At 42.0% G+C, this 17,293-nt stretch overlaps 2 protein-coding genes across 9 annotated transcripts in view; both read right to left on the bottom strand.

Moving 5' to 3' along the window:
• Nucleotides 1–17,293, bottom strand: part of LOC143905910 (sodium-coupled monocarboxylate transporter 1) — a 242,072-nt gene that overhangs the window by 126,958 nt on the left and 97,821 nt on the right. The gene's annotated exons all lie outside the window — the stretch shown is intronic.
• Nucleotides 2,844–5,348, bottom strand: LOC143905880 (uncharacterized). The gene is made up of 3 exons (XM_077421529.1): nucleotides 5,024–5,348; nucleotides 3,438–3,876; nucleotides 2,844–3,079 (listed from the first exon to the last, which is right to left on the bottom strand). The coding sequence occupies exons 1-3, from the start codon at nucleotides 5,346–5,348 to the stop codon at nucleotides 3,076–3,078; spliced, it is 768 nt and encodes a 255-aa protein (XP_077277655.1). The 3' UTR covers nucleotides 2,844–3,075.

The raw sequence follows: 17,293 nt of genomic DNA, 5'->3' as shown, positions 1-17,293 counted from the left end.
CGAAGATAATAAGATAGGATGGCGTACGGGAAACGGTAAGGGAGCGTTGCCGAGGCGCCCACCCACGCGTAGAACTCCGTCTTGATCTAAAAACGGTCGAAGAGAGAGAATCGAGCTTTTAGTCGATAGGTTTTGATTTCGTGACAACGTTTTGATTTCGCTCGAAAACAGATCGGCTTGAATTTGTTTAAACCAAAAGGTTTTAGCTTAATTACATTCGGGCGCGGAGAGCGAGATACTTTTCGAGGGAGGAGAGGCGGTCAGCGCGATGTTGAGCGAGTCGGAAGGTCGATCGCGACGACAGAAACGGGTAAACTTAATTATATACGCGGTGACGCAAATCAACCGAGGTCATGAGGAGTATTTCGTGGCGAGATCCCATTGACCGGGGGCGTGACATTGCAAAACGATAGTTTTCTCCTCGAGGGGAGCGCTTTCGGGAAGACGCGTGTCGCCGATCGGCCATTCGTCGGAATTGAGAGTGAGCCAGGAAGGGCCGTGCCACCATAGTTCATGATTTAGAAGTTCATCGCCGAAAATGCCGCGCGATGCGCAATCCGCGGGATTATCGTTAGTTGAGACGTGTCGCCATGAGGCACGCGGAACGAGAGCTTGAATTTGAGTAACGCGATTGGCGACGAACGTCTTCCATCGCGAAGGTTATTGAGCGATCCAAGCAAGCACGATGTTGGAATCCGTCCAACAATAATACGGCAGATTCTGATAACCATTTAACGCTCGAACAAAATCAATAAGTCGCGCTAGAAGCAAGGCCGCACATAATTCGAGTCAAGGTATGCTTATCGTTTTCAAAGGAGCGACCTTAGATTTACCAACAAGCAGCGATATCGTGACTTTGCCCGACGAAGACACTACTTTTATATAAACAACTGCGGCGTAAGCATGATTCGAAGCGTCCGCAAAACCGTGTATTTCGGAACGTTCGGCATCAGGCCCGAGGCCGTTCCAACGAGGAATTTGCACGTGACCGAAAGCTGATAAACGAGAATATATATCGTTCCATCTTGCGAAAACCGATTCGGAAAGAAGCTCATCCCACTGGATATTAAGTTGCCAGAGCCTTTGCATGAGGATTTTCGCGGCGATCGTGACAGGCGTGGCCCAGCCCAACGGATCGTAAAGTTTCGCGACAGCGGACAATATGGTACGTTTGGTATCGGGAACTTTATCCGAAAGCGCGACGCGATATTCGAAAACATCTTTAGAGGGGTTCCACCCGATACCGAGAGTTTTGAGCTGTTCGTCTTTCGCGAAGGGCTTTTTACCGGCTAGCCCATGATCCGCGACGTCAATATCGTCTAGAAGAGAGGGGGAGTTACTTGCCCATTTCTTTAACTTGAACCCTCCGCGTTTTAATAAGGCAACTAACTGATCTCGAATTTGTCGAATATGAGGCTTGTCGTCAGCTCCGAATACGGCATCGTCGATGTAAATATGTTCTCTGAGAATCGGAATGGCAAGGGGAAAGTGTTTACCCTCGTCGATAGTTAATTGCTCGAGAACGGCAAGGGCAAGAAAGGGCGCGCAGGCTTGGCCATAAGTCACGGTTAGCAACAGGAAAATAATTATCGCGTCGTGAGGAGACCGTCTCCATAAAATTCTTTGGTAATTTATATCGCGAGAATCGACGAGAATTTGGCGATACATTTTCGCGATATCCGCCAAATAAACGTATTTGTATCTGCGCCACCGCGCAATTATGGCGGAAATATCGGTTTGCTTTTTCGGACCAATATGCAAGTGGTCGTTGAGAGAGGTACCGTTAGAGGTGACGCTTGACGCGTTGAACACGACGCGGAGACGTGTGGTAACGCTATCTTCCCGAATCACCCCGTGGTGTGGAAGATAGACGCTTTGGTCGTTGTCTTGCGCGGGAGATAACGGTCGCATGTGTCCGAGACGTTCGTACTTGTCGAGAAAGTATGATAGTCTTTCATAACTTCCGGTTTGTCACGAAGTCGACGAGTTAGCGAATTTAACATTTTCTCGGCTTGAACCCGAGACTCCCCGATTTTGATAGGAGGGCCTTTCTTAAATGGGAGACGCACGACGTAGCGTCCCTCCGAATTGCGAGAATCGAGCGGAAATGCTCTTCGCAATCCTTCTCTTCTTGTGTAAGAGCGGATCGCTGCGGAAGCTCCTCGATTTCCCAGAACCGGCGGAGTTCTTTCTCCAGCGAGAGAGAGCAAATATGATGCGTTGAGATTCGAGGAACTTTCGCTGAGGATTGTTCAGGAAACGCGGCTGAACTGACGGGTCCAGAGATGACCCATCCGAATATAGAATTTTGCGCGATAGGTTGCCCGATCCCCCCTTTACGCACGCCGTCGTGAATAATCTCACTATAGAGATCCGCTCCAATAATGAGACTGATTGGATCGCGACTCGTCGGATCCGTGTCGGCTAGCGGTAAGTCGGAGAGATATGAGATGGACGAAATATCCGCGTTGCGTTTCGGAATGTAGGAGGTTACGGACGGGAGAATGAGCGCCGTAGTCGAGAAGGACGGGACGAGAAACGCGCGCGGTGAAATGAATATGTGTGTCGCGTTTTGAAATGTCCCGGCGTTAATTCCGCCGACGGCGAAAATCGAGATCGGCATGCGAATCCGTTTGACTCGCAAGGTTTGCGCCAAGTTCTCCGAGATGAACGTCATCTCGGAGCCCTGGTCGAGTAACGCTCTGACGACGGCGGTACGGCCGGACGAACTGCGGACCGTGATCCACGCTGTCGCCAATAGAATCGGCGAGCGATTTTTCGCCGCCGCGAAAAAAGAGTTGACTTCCGATTTCGAGTCAGAGGCTTGAGGCGACGAGCAGTTAAGGGGAGATATACACCTAGGAGGCCGAAAAAGGTCATTTTTGCGAATTTTTTTAAGGAAAACTATTTGAAATTTCGGATTGGGAGTTTTTCTATCTAAAAGTATACACATTCAAGAATATGTCCAATTTTTTTTTATTAAAAAAAATCAAAAATTGACGAGGTTGTGGTATAACCTTTGGAGCGCCGTAAAAAAATCCGGGTAAACGGTACCCACTGGCGTTTCTTCAAAAATCATCTGAAACAAAAAAACCAAAAAGATTATTAAATTAGATACTATAATCTAGTACTTGTCATAGCCGATTTTGAAAATATCGATTTATGACAAAATAATGGCGGACGTTTGAACATAACATAGCGATTTTTCGACCAAAAATCAGTTATTATTTTGCCTATAAAACAAAAACTAAGCAACGAAAAAAAAATCCTATGACAAGTACTAGATAATGATGTATAGAATAACCACAAAAAAAAATTCAAGGCGATCGGTTCATTGGTTTTCGAGAAATTTTGGGTACCGATTTGAAAAACGTGGTTTTGAGAAAAACGCGTTTGAAAATTTGGGAATGAATAAATCATGAAATTTGTCAACTTACATGGAATCATCGATACCAGCTCCATAGTGTAGGTCTTCTGCAGTCAACGGAATGTTCATATTGGCTAAATTTTGTTGTCGGCGCCGTATTCGTCCTTCTTTCGTCTGTTCTTGCGCTTGCAGCTCGGCTTTCGCTATGCGAGTTTCGTCTTCTTGCGCAGCGTACAAGTGCGCGCCCGATCCGACCGATATTCCTAACACGTTCATGACTTCTAACAATGACGTGACACCATTGTTGAACGTGCATGTTGCAAGAAATGCAGCAATGTTAACAATTTTGGCCCCGCTGTGCATCGTTTTTGGAGCTATCTTCCAAATCAGTTGGTTGAAGCTCTCATTGCTGTTTTGTGTGTATCCGCCAACACAGCGTTCCAACAATTTGTCATTGCTGAGGTTTTCGTAAATTGGTTTGATGGAATCTAACACCGTTTTTGGCAATGCTGAATAATCGTGACGGAAATTCTTCAGTTCTCCTTTAGCTTTCGCTTGTTGCGCTCTCGGAGACGGTTCACTCTCTCGGCTGTAACTTCGTTATTTATCGAGATATTGACTTGCAATTTTAACCAGATATTTTTGAGACCTCAAGCTTCAAGAAAATGCAAAAAAAATCGATTTTTTTGACCATGCTAGGTGAATATCTTTCCTTAATCGCCGCATTGTCCTTTGAGGAAGAACTGTCGCTAGAGACAGCGCCTGTGGCACTGAAGCAAGAGTCCGAGTCAGAATGCAGCAGAGAGTGATGCCTTTTATGACATACGCGACAAGAATATTTGCTTTTGCAATCCTGCACGGAGTGTTTGGTACTTAAGCAATTAAAACACCTTTTGTGTTGTTTAATGATCTCTCGACGCTGACTCGCATTCTTGCTTATAAACGATGGACACAGATTTATGAAGTGTGACGCTTTACATAAAGGACAAGGAGTCGAGTCGTTGGCGGAGGCGTTCGCGGCGTGCACTCGCGACGAGTTCGCAGATTTCGACGCGGTTTTGCTTGAGGAACCGATCGCACAGTCTTCGAGCGCGCGGGTACGAGATTTGAGAAACCGACAAAGGTCTTCGTATGATTGCAGATCATCGGTATCGCTCGATTTTACACTCCACGCTTTACGCGTTATCGGATCTAATTTATGTACGATGAGGTGAACGAGAACATCGTTCCACTATTCATCAGGTCGGCGCTTTAGATTTTTAAGAGAAGCTACCGCGGTACTGACTTTATCGTACAATGTCTGTAAATCCGAAGCAGACTCGCGCGTGATTTTTGGTAACTCAATTAGAGTAGAAAGATTCAAATTAAGAGACCTTCGTTTGTGCTCGTACCGCGCGATGAGAGCTTGCCATGCAATGGCGAAATTATCCGCAGTAATCGAGATATTTGCGATGCACTCGGCCGCGCGACCCTTCAAACATGAAGCGAGAAAATGCATGCGCGCGAAATCATCGAGATCTTTGTTATTCTTAATTAACGCGGTGAATCTATCGCGAAACGTCTCCCAGTCGTCGTGGTCGCCATCGAACGGAGGCAATTTAATCGGAGGCAGATGTGAGAGAGAGAACGCCGGTACCGTTAAGTTCGATCGCGAACTCGAGAAAATAGGGTTCGGACTCACGACGGGCTCTAATTCCTCCAGGCACTCCGTCATGTAGTTGAGGGCGTGTTGATAGGCTGCGAGAGTCGTGTCGAAGGCGTTGTCCTGGAAGTAGCTCAGGGCTGCTCGGCTCGATTCAGGAATCCGATGCAGGAGATCTGCGTGGCCGTCGAAGAACGAAGCCCAGAGCTCCTTTAAAGATTGAATGCGGGAACGCACCTTCGCCGGGGTTAAGTTCCCCTTTTCGATTTTCTTGAAATTATCGAGATAACGCTCGATCGAACGTTGAAGCTGCGCCTGTTTCCCAAGATGCTCGGACATGGTGACGAATATGCACACTTGTCACACACTCGACCCTCCACACGCTTCTATCCGGCTCGAAGGACCAAAATGTTCGGGCGTCGCTTTCCGACGGTCGCCCTGAATCTGGATTCCGCTCAGAGTTGAGCGAGAAGCGTGTGAAACGCGAGTCGTAAATTCGCGGGAGGAATGAGGATTAAAGCACTCGGAACACAGATTGCACAAAAAAATATATATTCTTTATTTCAAGAACGGAAAAGACGCGAGGGGGAACAACTGATCGTGCGCCGCGGATTCGGAAATCTTCTGAGTCGTTCGTACTTTTCTGCCAGGTATCGCGAACGGAAATCTTGTCTCGGCTTCTCGTGTCGAAGCCTCTCGATGAGCGGAGATCTTGTACGCGTCGAACGAATCTTGAGCGCGCGGCAGAAGAACGATCGCGAGCGGAGCACAACCGGAAGTTTTCGGACCTCTCGCTAAGTAGTACACTTAATGAAGAAATATAAGTAACTTAGATCCGCACTTTGAGACGAAACGAGCGAGTAGCGATTCAAGCAGCGATTTAAGAGGGAGAGAGCCGTGCTGTCTTTAGACGAGGATTGATACACGACGACTTTTCGGCTATGAGTTCTGGCCCACGACTTGAGGCTAGGAATCCTCAGCAACGACTGACTGTCCGGCGAGCGAATTCGCCGTTTACTCAAGAGGGTTGTTTTTCAGGAACGAACGCGCGATGAGAGCTGAATCGCTATTCGTCCGTATGATCACATCACGCGTCACAACAGCCGTTTCCGTGCTTCGACAAATAAGGGAGCACTCTCGTAACGCGTGATCGCGATCGATGGGCTTTGATCGCGGGGAACGTATGTTTCGCACAAGTTCGACCGAGCTCGAACCACATAAACATCGGTATTTCTCGATGTTAAATATAATAATGTTTTCGAGCCGATGTTTCGCGTAGGAAAGTTCGACGGATCTCGAACAGTAATGCAAATTTATCATCTATTTATCACAGATAAAAAGTTTTACGGTTTCAACATTGAAACAGTAAAAAGTATTCTTATAAACAATTGTTTCCTTAAACATATTATTAACAAACATGTTAACAAGAGATTAAAAGAACTGAGATACCGTAATATAATTGGAGTATGACTTTCTTTATTCAAGGCTTTTACAAACAAAAATTTCAGTACAAAATAATTTAATATCTGAGGTGTGAACTTAACTGACGATCTGTCAGCAGAGGCGTGCCAGTTGAGGAACTCTCAGTATTACCAAACATAAAAAATAAATAAACCAATTAGCTAGTTTTGCCAATCAAACATACTTAAATAATACCACATTCACCCCCCCTTATTTTAAGTCAGTCACATATTCAGACAAATACGCGGGTGTCTTGAACGAACAGGACGTTGTACCCTGTCTAACTTCTCTGAAAGCCTTAGACGTTTGTCATTCTCTGCCTTTTCAAGCTCTTTTTCTTGCTGATTAGTTGATGAGTATTTGAGCGAGTCCACTTCATTATCACCTCGATTTTTATTGGGATTTTTCCTCTATTTTGTCCACCAAAGGGTCATATTTACTGTTACAAACATCTCTTCATTAAAACTAGTCAGTTAACCACGTTGGTGTAGAACTCTCATTAAATGATCGTCTAGAATGATTGAACATTCGCGTGCGGTGTAACATTTGTCGCCATACAGAGATGAGAATGAATAGAGTGTAATGCAGAGTCTAGCACCTCTTCCCATTCTCAGTTTTCCTGTTGTTTGATTTGAGAGCTAGCATGATAGTCTTCCATATTATTCCGTTGTACCTTTCCACTTTCCCATTTCCTCTAAGGTTGTAGGGAGTTGTTCAACTAGTTGCAATGCCCTGAGAGGTAAAAAATCTTAACTCATGTGACATTAATGAGGCTCCTCGGTCTGAATGTATATATGCAGGTATTCCAAAAATAGAGAAAAGATGTTTCAAGTGTTTTATCACTGTAGCTGTTGAAACATTAGCACATGGCACAGTAAAGGGGAATTTTGAAAATTCGTCGACAATCGTCAAAAGGCACTGATTTTTTATCTTGGTATGTAAGGGACTTTTGAAATCCAGATTCAGTCTCTCAAACGGCGAAGTAACTTTTATTAACTTTCTTTCAAACTTATAAAAGCGCGGTTTTAGTTCGGCACAAATTTGGCACAAGTTTGTGACTTTCTTAACATCCTCCATAGAAAAGGACAGATTCTTGACGCGGGCCCAATGATTCAATCGAGTGATACCTGTATGGCAAAGCGCCACATGTAATGCCCCGAGGTCCATACTCGAGGTCATAGCGGCACTTATTCTTGAGAAAACATCAGCTAAAGCATTTTCACTACCAGGACGGTAGATTATAGTGAACTTGAAGCAGGCGAGCTCGAGACACCATCTTATTATTTTCTCGTTCTTTATCTTGCTGGAATGCTGTTGATTAAACATAAATAAGACAGAGCGTTGGTCAGTGATGATTTCAAAGTGACGATCAATCAGATAATGTCGCCAATAACGTAAAGATTTCACAATGGCATAAGCTTCTTTCTCTATAGATGAATGTTGCTGTTCAAATTTATTTAATGTTCTGGAAAAGAAGGCAACGGGCCGACCCGCTGGGCTTAGGGTGGCGGCGATGGCAAAGTCAGAGGCATCCACCTTGGCATCGGTTTCCACCTTAAATGGCACGTCATTCTGTATAGCAGCTATTGTTGCTCTGGCCACTTCATTCTTCAAGATTTCAAAAGCACAGACAGCTTCATCCAAAAGTGGGAATGAATTTTTTTCCAATAGAAGACGCTCTCTCTCCAAAAACCTAGGTGTTCGGATCCGATCTCCGAACGGCGCGCCTGCGAGAGCGGCAACCCGTTCTGCGCGCTCAAGCCCGTCAGACCGGGCGCGCGCGGCACCACCCCACTCGCGCGCCGCAAGTAACACCTGTCGCCGCGGGGCGGCTATCATTACTCGCACTTAAAATTCAGACGGAAACGTACATAAGGGCGAGCCTGCTTATAAAGAAATTATTCTTCTCACGCATCAACACTCCTCCGGGCGTTAAATAAACCAGGGTAAAAAGACTGCGCGATTGAGACGAATACCACATTCCGCTCCAACCTGGAGCGAGCGGAATACGCTTCCCATTCCTCGGAACGAGGGGCCAACGACCAGCGTCTGCTGTCGAGCCAGGAAGAGTCCAGCCCTCCCACCCGCCAAACAATCGTTCGATCTGTGGTGGTAGTTAAGGGCCGCTCTGCTCAAGGCTCCAGCAGAGGACGCCAAAACGACCCGCGGCCGCAAGACCGGCGCATCCACCAGAGCCGCGTTGGCACTTAAGGAGAATAAGCCTCCCCGAGTCGCATAGGAGACTCACACGCCCACCAGGGCTGAGCGTAACACCGGGCGACCCTCGGGCACAGAGGCCTTTATCACCGGGTGCCTGAAAGACCGTGGGCACCCAAACGGATAAGAAGAAGAAATCAAAGAAGAGCAGCAAATCGAGGACCAGCGAACCGACGACCAGCGAGCCAGCCCTGCCCTCCCCTGTAATCCCGGAGTTACCCCTCGATCGGGCCCCCGCAACTCCGAGAAAATCAGCAGACGCTAACAATAACGTAATTTCATCTAAGCGCGCAGCAAAGAAGCTCTCGCTTTAGACTTTTTTGAGAAGTCCGGCGCTCTTGTGCGCCGGCATAAGATAATCTAAAGTTAAACCCGAACCTCGATGTACATATAGATAGAGAATAAACTTCAACTTTTACCAGAGCTTCGAGAGTCAGATTCACTCGCCTTAGACTTCGAATTCCCTGCCGTTCCAAAACACTAGGTATCCATTTAGAATAATATAAGAGCATGCCTAAGGCTTGACGTAAGGAGGCTGTTTCTTTAGGAATTAGTAGATTTTGAGAAGAGGTTGAAGAAACTTGGGATCAGGCTTAATTGTTTTGTTGGAAATTACTTACCCCAGTAAAGTAACAGATCTGACAGAAAACTGGCATTTGTCCTTATTCAAGGTTAGATTGTATTTATCAGCTGCTAAGAATTTGTTTAAATTACGATCATGTTCTTCCTGATTCTTTCCACCAATCGTAACGTTATCTAGATATGGATACGTACCCTCAAAATTTTCAACTTCCACTATCTTTCACTATTTGGTCCATTGTTCTTTGAAAGCAGGCTACTCCATTTGTGGCTTCAAAAGGAATACACAGGGATTGATATAGCTTCTCGTTGGCTTCAAAGGCGGTATATTGCATTTCTGACTCCAAAATTGGTATTTGATGATAAGCACTTTTGAGGTCTATGGTGCTGAAAACCTCATTCACTGAGAAGCTTTAGTAATAATGTTTTTAATATTTAAAAGAGGCCATGCGTCTAGCATTGTAAACTTATTTATAGTTTAAGAGTAATCTCAATAACCATTCTTGCTTTATGATTATCGTCCCTCACCACAAAAGCTTGAGCACGCTATGGTGAATTGCTAAGTTCTAGGTTTATCTTCTCTTCTAATAGCCTTTTAATTTTTGAAGCAATAAATTGGCTGTCTTCCTTGAAGTGTCTACTAGACTTACAATTAGTTGCTATTGGAGTACAATCTGGAGTAAGGTTAGCAAACAGCCAGACTGGAAGTACCTTGGCAACAACCACACTACAAATGTTGAACGTCAATCGCCTACCGAGGAAAGCTATGTTCACCGAGGAGTGAGACTGCAGTACATCATGACCAATTATAGCATGAGAGCAGAGATTTTCCACTACTAGCATTGTAATGTTACTGTAAGTGCAGCTCTTCATTTCAAAATTTACCTTGCATTGACCTGTTATTTCGGTGGATAAAGAAAAGTTGGTCAACGTAATCTTGCCAAATGGCAACACCTTGATATTGCTTCTCTTTACAAAAGAACGGTTGATAAAACTTAGAGCTTCCGGTGTCTATTAAAGCCTTTAACTTATTTGATTTGATCCATTTAACTTAATTGATTTGATTGAATTAATCCATTGATTTATCCACTATCGATTTCTTAAGATAATTTGGAGCAGCAGCAAAAACAGATGCAAGTGTGCCGGCGGATGCAGTGAGGCAATAGTATTAGATACAGGATGTTGAGATTTTGATTTACATACTCGTTGATAGTGTCCCTTTTTGTTGCATAAGCTACATACAGCATTCCTCGCTGGACACGACGTTCGAGGGTGGCGGGTTTCCCCGTAGAAGTAACACTTTTCAGTCTTTGACATGGCTACTACAGTTGTGTCAGGCGTCACTGAATCTGGTTCAACTACATTGCTAGCAGCTACTGTGGTAGAGAGTGGGTCCGAATAGAAAGCAGAGTGTTGTTCAGCTATTTCCAGAACTCGGGCTTGGTTAAAAGCAGCATCCATAGTAAGCGTTGTATTTTCAAGCAACCTTTACCGTATACGAGAACAAATCAAACCACTAATGAACGCGTCTTTAATATATTCGTTCTTATTTTGTTCAGCCGTAACATCTTTAAAATTACATTCCTTGCTCATTTGCTTTAAGACTTAGAGATACTGATCTACCGATTCGCCAAACGTTGTCGTCTAGTGGTTAAGCAATGCCTGGCATAAATCTCGTTTCTAGGTTTTATATATAATGACTCTAAGGTGTCTATGACATCTTTAAATGTGCACGATTTACTAATGTACTGATACACATTTGGAGCTACATAGTTGGTCAATAGCTAAAAACTCTCCTCTAAAGCATCGCTGATGTGGTTTAAGAAATTTGGGAACGTTCGTTTCCAGTGCAGTGTAACCATTGCTGATCCGCGGAGATTGAGGTTGGTTCCACATCAAATCTTTCGGGCCTTAAGTATTTATCCATGCTTTCCACCTTTCGCTTACCTATTTTGTAAAATTGTAGCATAACCTTCTTTATTCAAGACTTTTACAAACAAAAATTCCAGTACAAAATAATTTAGTATCTGAGGTGTGAACTTAACTGACGATTTGCCAGTCAAGGAACTCACAGTATTACCAAACATGAAAAATAAAATAAACCAACTAGCTAGTTTTGCCAATCAAACATACTTAAATAATACTACAATAAAATCGATACCAATACGAATGATAACACCTTCGACGTTCGTAAACACGATCTCTTATATTTTAAAGGATTGAGTAAAAATCGCCTTGTGCTAAATAGATGTGCTTTGGTGTTCTTTACACTAGACAAAAAAAGACGTATTTATAAAGCGAGGAAAGGACAGACTGATTAATAGAAACTGGAGTAGACTATAAAATTTATTGAGACAATTGCAACGCGTCCTATACATACCTAAAAAAAAATGAAAGTGGTAGTATTATACCTCGAAAAAACTTACGTAACAAGTGGTAGACTGTTATATCTCGAAAAATCTCGAAAAAATCTAAGCAGTAGTATCTTTATTTCCGAAAAATTATAACTCAAGTGATACACGTCACAAAATTATGTTTCCTTATCAAAAAGAAAAGTCGCGCTTCAAGTGATCTATTACAATTACAAAAAAGAAATGATATCTCTTTAAATTAGAGCGCCAATTACAGAGAGAACATGTATATTGCCTCAAAAAATAATTGTTGCACTACTTTGAAAAATCTTTACATTGTGTCAATTAGAAAAGAATGTATGATAACAATTTTATAAGATTAAAAAATTTTATTTAAATTTAACAAGGGAATACAAGATATTTAAATACAAAGTTTACATGTGTATTTTTTAATGGTCACAAAGAATTACAGAGGTAACAGTACAAAATACAAATATTTTATTAAAATATTTAATCCAACGAGGGAATACAATTTGTATTTAAATATAAATTTTATATATGTATTTTTCAATAGAATAAAATATTTAATCACAAAGAATTACAAAGGTAACAGTACAAAATAAAAATATTTTATTAAAATACATAAATTTTTCTTGTTAAAAAACTTGGCGCTGTTAGACCTCGAAATTTTAAATAAATAAGGACAACAGTAAATAAAAATAATTCAGAGAAAAATGCGATGGGAGTAATATTAAATGATTATCAGCGTGGATGTGGGAGTGAATGATATGGGTGTGCGTGACGACGCGGACGGCGGATAATGCGGCTTATAATTAAGTATAGAATAAATTTATTTATTTATTTAAAATTTCGAGGTCTAACAGCGCCAAGTTTTTTAACAAGAAAAATTTATGTATTTTAATAAAATATTTTTATTTTGTACTGTTACCTTTGTAATTCTTTGTGATTAAATATTTTATTCTATTGAAAAATACATATATAAAATTTATATTTAAATACAAATTGTATTCCCTCGTTGGATTAATATTTTAATAAAATATTTGTATTTTGTACTGTTACCTCTGTAATTCTTTGTGACCATTAAAAAATACACATGTAAACTTTGTATTTAAATATCTTGTATTCCCTTGTTAAATTTAAATAAAATTTTTTAATCTTATAAAATTGTTATCATACATTCTTTTCTAATTGACACAATGTAAAGATTTTTCAAAGTAGTGCAACAATTATTTTTTGAGGCAATATACATGTTCTCTCTGTAATTGGCGCTCTAATTTAAAGAGATATCATTTCTTTTTTGTAATTGTAATAGATCACTTGAAGCGCGACTTTTCTTTTTGATAAGGAAACATAATTTTGTGACGTGTATCACTTGAGTTATAATTTTTCGGAAATAAAGATACTACTGCTTAGATTTTTCCGAGATTTTTCGAGATATAAAAGTCTACCACTTGTTACTTAAGTTTTTTCGAGGTATAATACTACCACTTTCATTTTTTTTTAGGTAACAACATATACACTACTATACGTGTACTTGGCGCCTTTTTTTACCTTTTTTTAAAAAAGTAATTTTGTACGGATGTCACGTTTTTTTGTAGTGTTACGCATCTTAATCTTATAAACAATATATCTTATAATCTCATAAACCGTATATAATACAAGGTATGAAGCTAAAAGTGTTACGAACTATTATTTCTAAAGAAAACAACAATTTAATATTTTGCTCAGTTTTTTAAAAATAATAATCTGTAACCCTTTTAGTTGTACACCTTGTATATATTTTTCAATTTCAACATAAAACATAATCGCAATAAAGCATGATTAATGTTAATAAGTCGTTAACTGTAAAATTCTTTATTTATTTTTATTTGCGTGTCTTACTGAATGTTGTTCGGAACTGTATATGTATGTACCGATATCTTCAGGTATCGATATTTTTGATAATTATTTTTACGTCAGACATAATTTTAATTCATCCAATTTTTAGTATGTCTAGACATAATTTTTGTCCAATTTTTATTATGTCTAGACATAATTTTAATTTACCAATTTTTATTATGTCATGACAATTCTAATTCTGCCGCTAGGGATATTTTAAGTCGATTCTTATGAATCAAGCTTGAATTCAATGTCTAGGTGTCCCAGGTTGCTAATGACGAGGTCCACATAGTGCGCTCTATAGTTTTCGGTGTACAGGTGTATTAATACCTTGAATTCGATGGCCACGTGTTCCAAGTTGCCGATGACGAGGTCCACATAGTGCGCTTCGTAGTTTTTAATGTCTACATGTATTAATACCTCGAATTCGATATCTACGTGTCCTACATTGGGTGCGTTCAGCCGATACTCCTTTAGCCTAGCAATCATGAGCAGACGCTCGTTTTCGCTCGTTTCCTCTCTTTTGACCTAATATATTAAAAGGAGAGGAAACGAGCGAAAACGAGCGACTGCTCACAATTGCTAGGCTAGCGGAGTATCGGCTGAACGCACCCATTCAGATTTAAAGTTATTAATACACCTAGACACCAAAAACTATGAAGCGCATTATGTGGACCTCGTCATCGGCAACCTGGAACACGTAGACATCGAATTTGAGGTATTATTACACCTAGACACCAAAAACTACCGAGCGCGCTATCTGGACCTCGTCATCAGCAACCTGGGACACCTAAACATCGAATTCAAAGTATTAATACACGTAGACACCGAAAACTACGGAGCTCACTATCTAGACATCGTCATCGGCAACCTGGAAGACTTAGACATCGCATTCAACGTATTATTACACCTGGACACCGAAAACTACGAAGCGCACTATGTGGACCTCGTCATCGGCAACCTGAGACACGTAGACATTGAATTCAACGTATTCTTACACCTGGACACCGAAAACTATGAAGCGCACTATGTGGACTTCGTCATCGGCAACCTGAGACACGTAGACATCGCATTCAACGTATTATTACACCTGGACACCGAAAACTACGAAGCGCACTATGTGGACCTCATCATCGGCAACCTGGGACACCTAGACATCGAATTCAACGTACGATTACACCTGGACACCGAAAACTACCGAGCGCGCTATCTGGACCTCGTCATCAGCAACCTGGGACACCTAAACATCGAATTCAAGGTATTAATACACGTAGACACCGAAAACTACGGAGCTCACTATCTAGACATCGTCATCGGCAACCTGGAACACTTAGACATCGCATTCAACGTATTATTACACCTGGACATCGAAAAATACGAAGCGCACTATGTGGACCTCGTCATCGGCAACCTGAGACACGTAGACATTGAATTCAACGTATTCTTACACCTGGACACCGAAAACTATGAAGCGCACTATGTGGACTTCGTCATCGGCAACCTGGAACACTTAGACATCGCATTCAACGTATTATTACACCTGGACACCGAAAACTACGAAGCGCACTATGTGGACTTCGTCATCGGCAACCTGGGACACCTAGACATCGAATTCAACGTACGATTATACCTGGACACCGAAAACTATGAAGCGCACTATCTGGGTCCCGTCATCGGCAACCTGGGACACGTGGACATCGAATTCAAGGTATTAATACACGTAGACACCGAAAACTACGGAGCGCACTATGTGGACCTTGTCATCGGCAACCTGGGACACCTAGACATCGAATTCAACGTACGATTACACCTGGACACCGAAAACTACGGAGCGCACTATGAGGACCTCGTCATCGGCAACCTGGGACACGTGGACATCGAATTCAAGATATTAATACTCGTAGACACCGAAAACTACGGAGCGCACTATGTGGACCTCGTCATCGTCAACCTGGGACACCTAGATATCGAATTCAACGTACGATTACACATGGACACCGAAAACTCTGAAGCGCACTATCTGGATCCCGTCATCAGCAACCTGGGACACGTGGACATCGAATTCAAGGTATTAATACACGTAGGCACCGAAAACTACGGAGCGCACTATGAGGACCTCGTCATCGGCAACCTGGGACACGTAGACATCGAATTCAACGTGTTATTACACCTGGACACCGAAAACTATGAAGCGCACTATCTGGACCTCGTCATCGGCAACCTGGGATACCTAGACATCGAATTCAAGCTTAATTCATAAGAATCGACTTAAAAATTTCCTAGCGGCATTTTCTGCCAAGCGTAGAGAATCTTCTTTTCCGTTAACTCAATATATATTATTTATATATATACCTAATTTACCTAAATAGAAATCTTCCTTCTGACCGATAAGTCTATGGACCTAATTTCGAAATACGCGCGCGATATCGAAACTGGCGATACCTGCGCCGCCAGCGTCGAAAAAGTGAAAGTGACGTTTCTGATTATGACGTCATCATATCAGACGTCGGCGTTAGAAGTAGAAGAAGTATCTTAATAAAAAATTTTCACATTTGGACTTTGCGTCGCAATATCTCCGCTCGTAGGGCACGTAGCGGAATATTATGAGAGAAACCCCCCCCTAATTGGACCCCAAGCTATCGATCAAGCCTACTTAGAACTTGATCCGTTCACTCGTTATCGAGATCTCAACATCTCGGGTACTCGCAACCCGTCGCGTCGCGTAAAAGAGTCACGGTCGGTCTCGCTCCGCGTGTACTTGGCGCGAGACACTACCGTGTCTCTTGATAGAACAAACTAAAGACACTAGGAAACCTGCGTGAAAGAACATCGAAACGATATAAAAAAATATGAAAACAATCATTCAATTGTTAATAAGTATGGGTTAACATATGGACACAAATTTAAATGGTCCACACCTAAAATCCTACATAAAGAGAAACATTTGAGAGAAAAAAAAAGATCGTAAAAATGTTTTTTATCAAAAAGCATAATAACACCATCAATCTGGAAAAAGATACCGAAAATCTGAATCTTTTATATGATGGAGTTATACAATCCACATAATTTTCGTCTCTCCTATTGTTTTTCTTCATACCTTTCTTTGACCCAGTCCTTATAATTTATCAGTTCAGATTAGTTTATTGTTGGCATCGAAAACTAAAAAAAATTTAATAAAAACAAAGCTTTCTCTAATAAAGGAGCAAAAAACAAAAAAAAGAAAAAAGTAAGAACCAATACCTAAGTCATAAATTTAAAATATAACTATTTAATGGAACATCTTATTAAAGTCCTTCTAATTAGAGTCTGGCCATACGGGAGCAACCTTTGATTCGCTATTTCTTGGCAAAAACAAAAGAAACAGTGCGTGTGTGCGTGCGTGCGTGCGTGCGTGCGTGCGTGCGTGCGTGCGTGCGTGCGTGCGTGCGTGCGTGCGTGCGTGCGTGCGTGCGTGCGTGCGTGCGTGCATGCGTTTGTATGTGTGTTTAGAAGAGGGATGTGGATATATTCGTCCTTCATTAATTCTCAGTCCTATTACTCGTATCCGAGTGTAGTGACTTCTCTTCATATACATGTGTTGCGCACCTGGATTATACACATTGTATATGGGACCTACAGTTTAACGCCGACTTCGAGCGGTTATATTTTTTTAGATAAGTTCTCGTGGCAAGACATAACTCTCGGTGGTTTGCCATTGCCTTCCGAGAGGAGAACGAGCGAATAAAATTTTTTAGCTCTACCGGGAATCGAACCCGGGACTTTTGGCTCAATAGACCA

Source organism: Temnothorax americanus, unplaced genomic scaffold (assembly GCF_048541705.1).
Source record: "Temnothorax americanus isolate GAGA-0224 unplaced genomic scaffold, ASM4854170v1 Scaffold69, whole genome shotgun sequence".
NCBI classification, from domain to species: domain Eukaryota; kingdom Metazoa; phylum Arthropoda; class Insecta; order Hymenoptera; family Formicidae; genus Temnothorax; species Temnothorax americanus.
Note: the sequence above shows the minus strand (reverse complement) of the source record. Positions and strands in the feature narration are given on the sequence as shown.

What these genes read in the sequence shown, in the direction of transcription:
- LOC143905880 (XM_077421529.1), bottom strand. Translation starts at nt 5,348, where the DNA reads ATGTCCGAGCATCTTGGGAAACAGGCGCAGCTTCAACGTTCGATCGAG. An exon ending in TCCGAACCCTATTTTCTCGA is followed by an intron (nt 3,877 to 5,023) that starts GTTCGCGATCGA and finishes ACGATTATTCAG; the next exon opens with CATTGCCAAAAACGGTGTTA.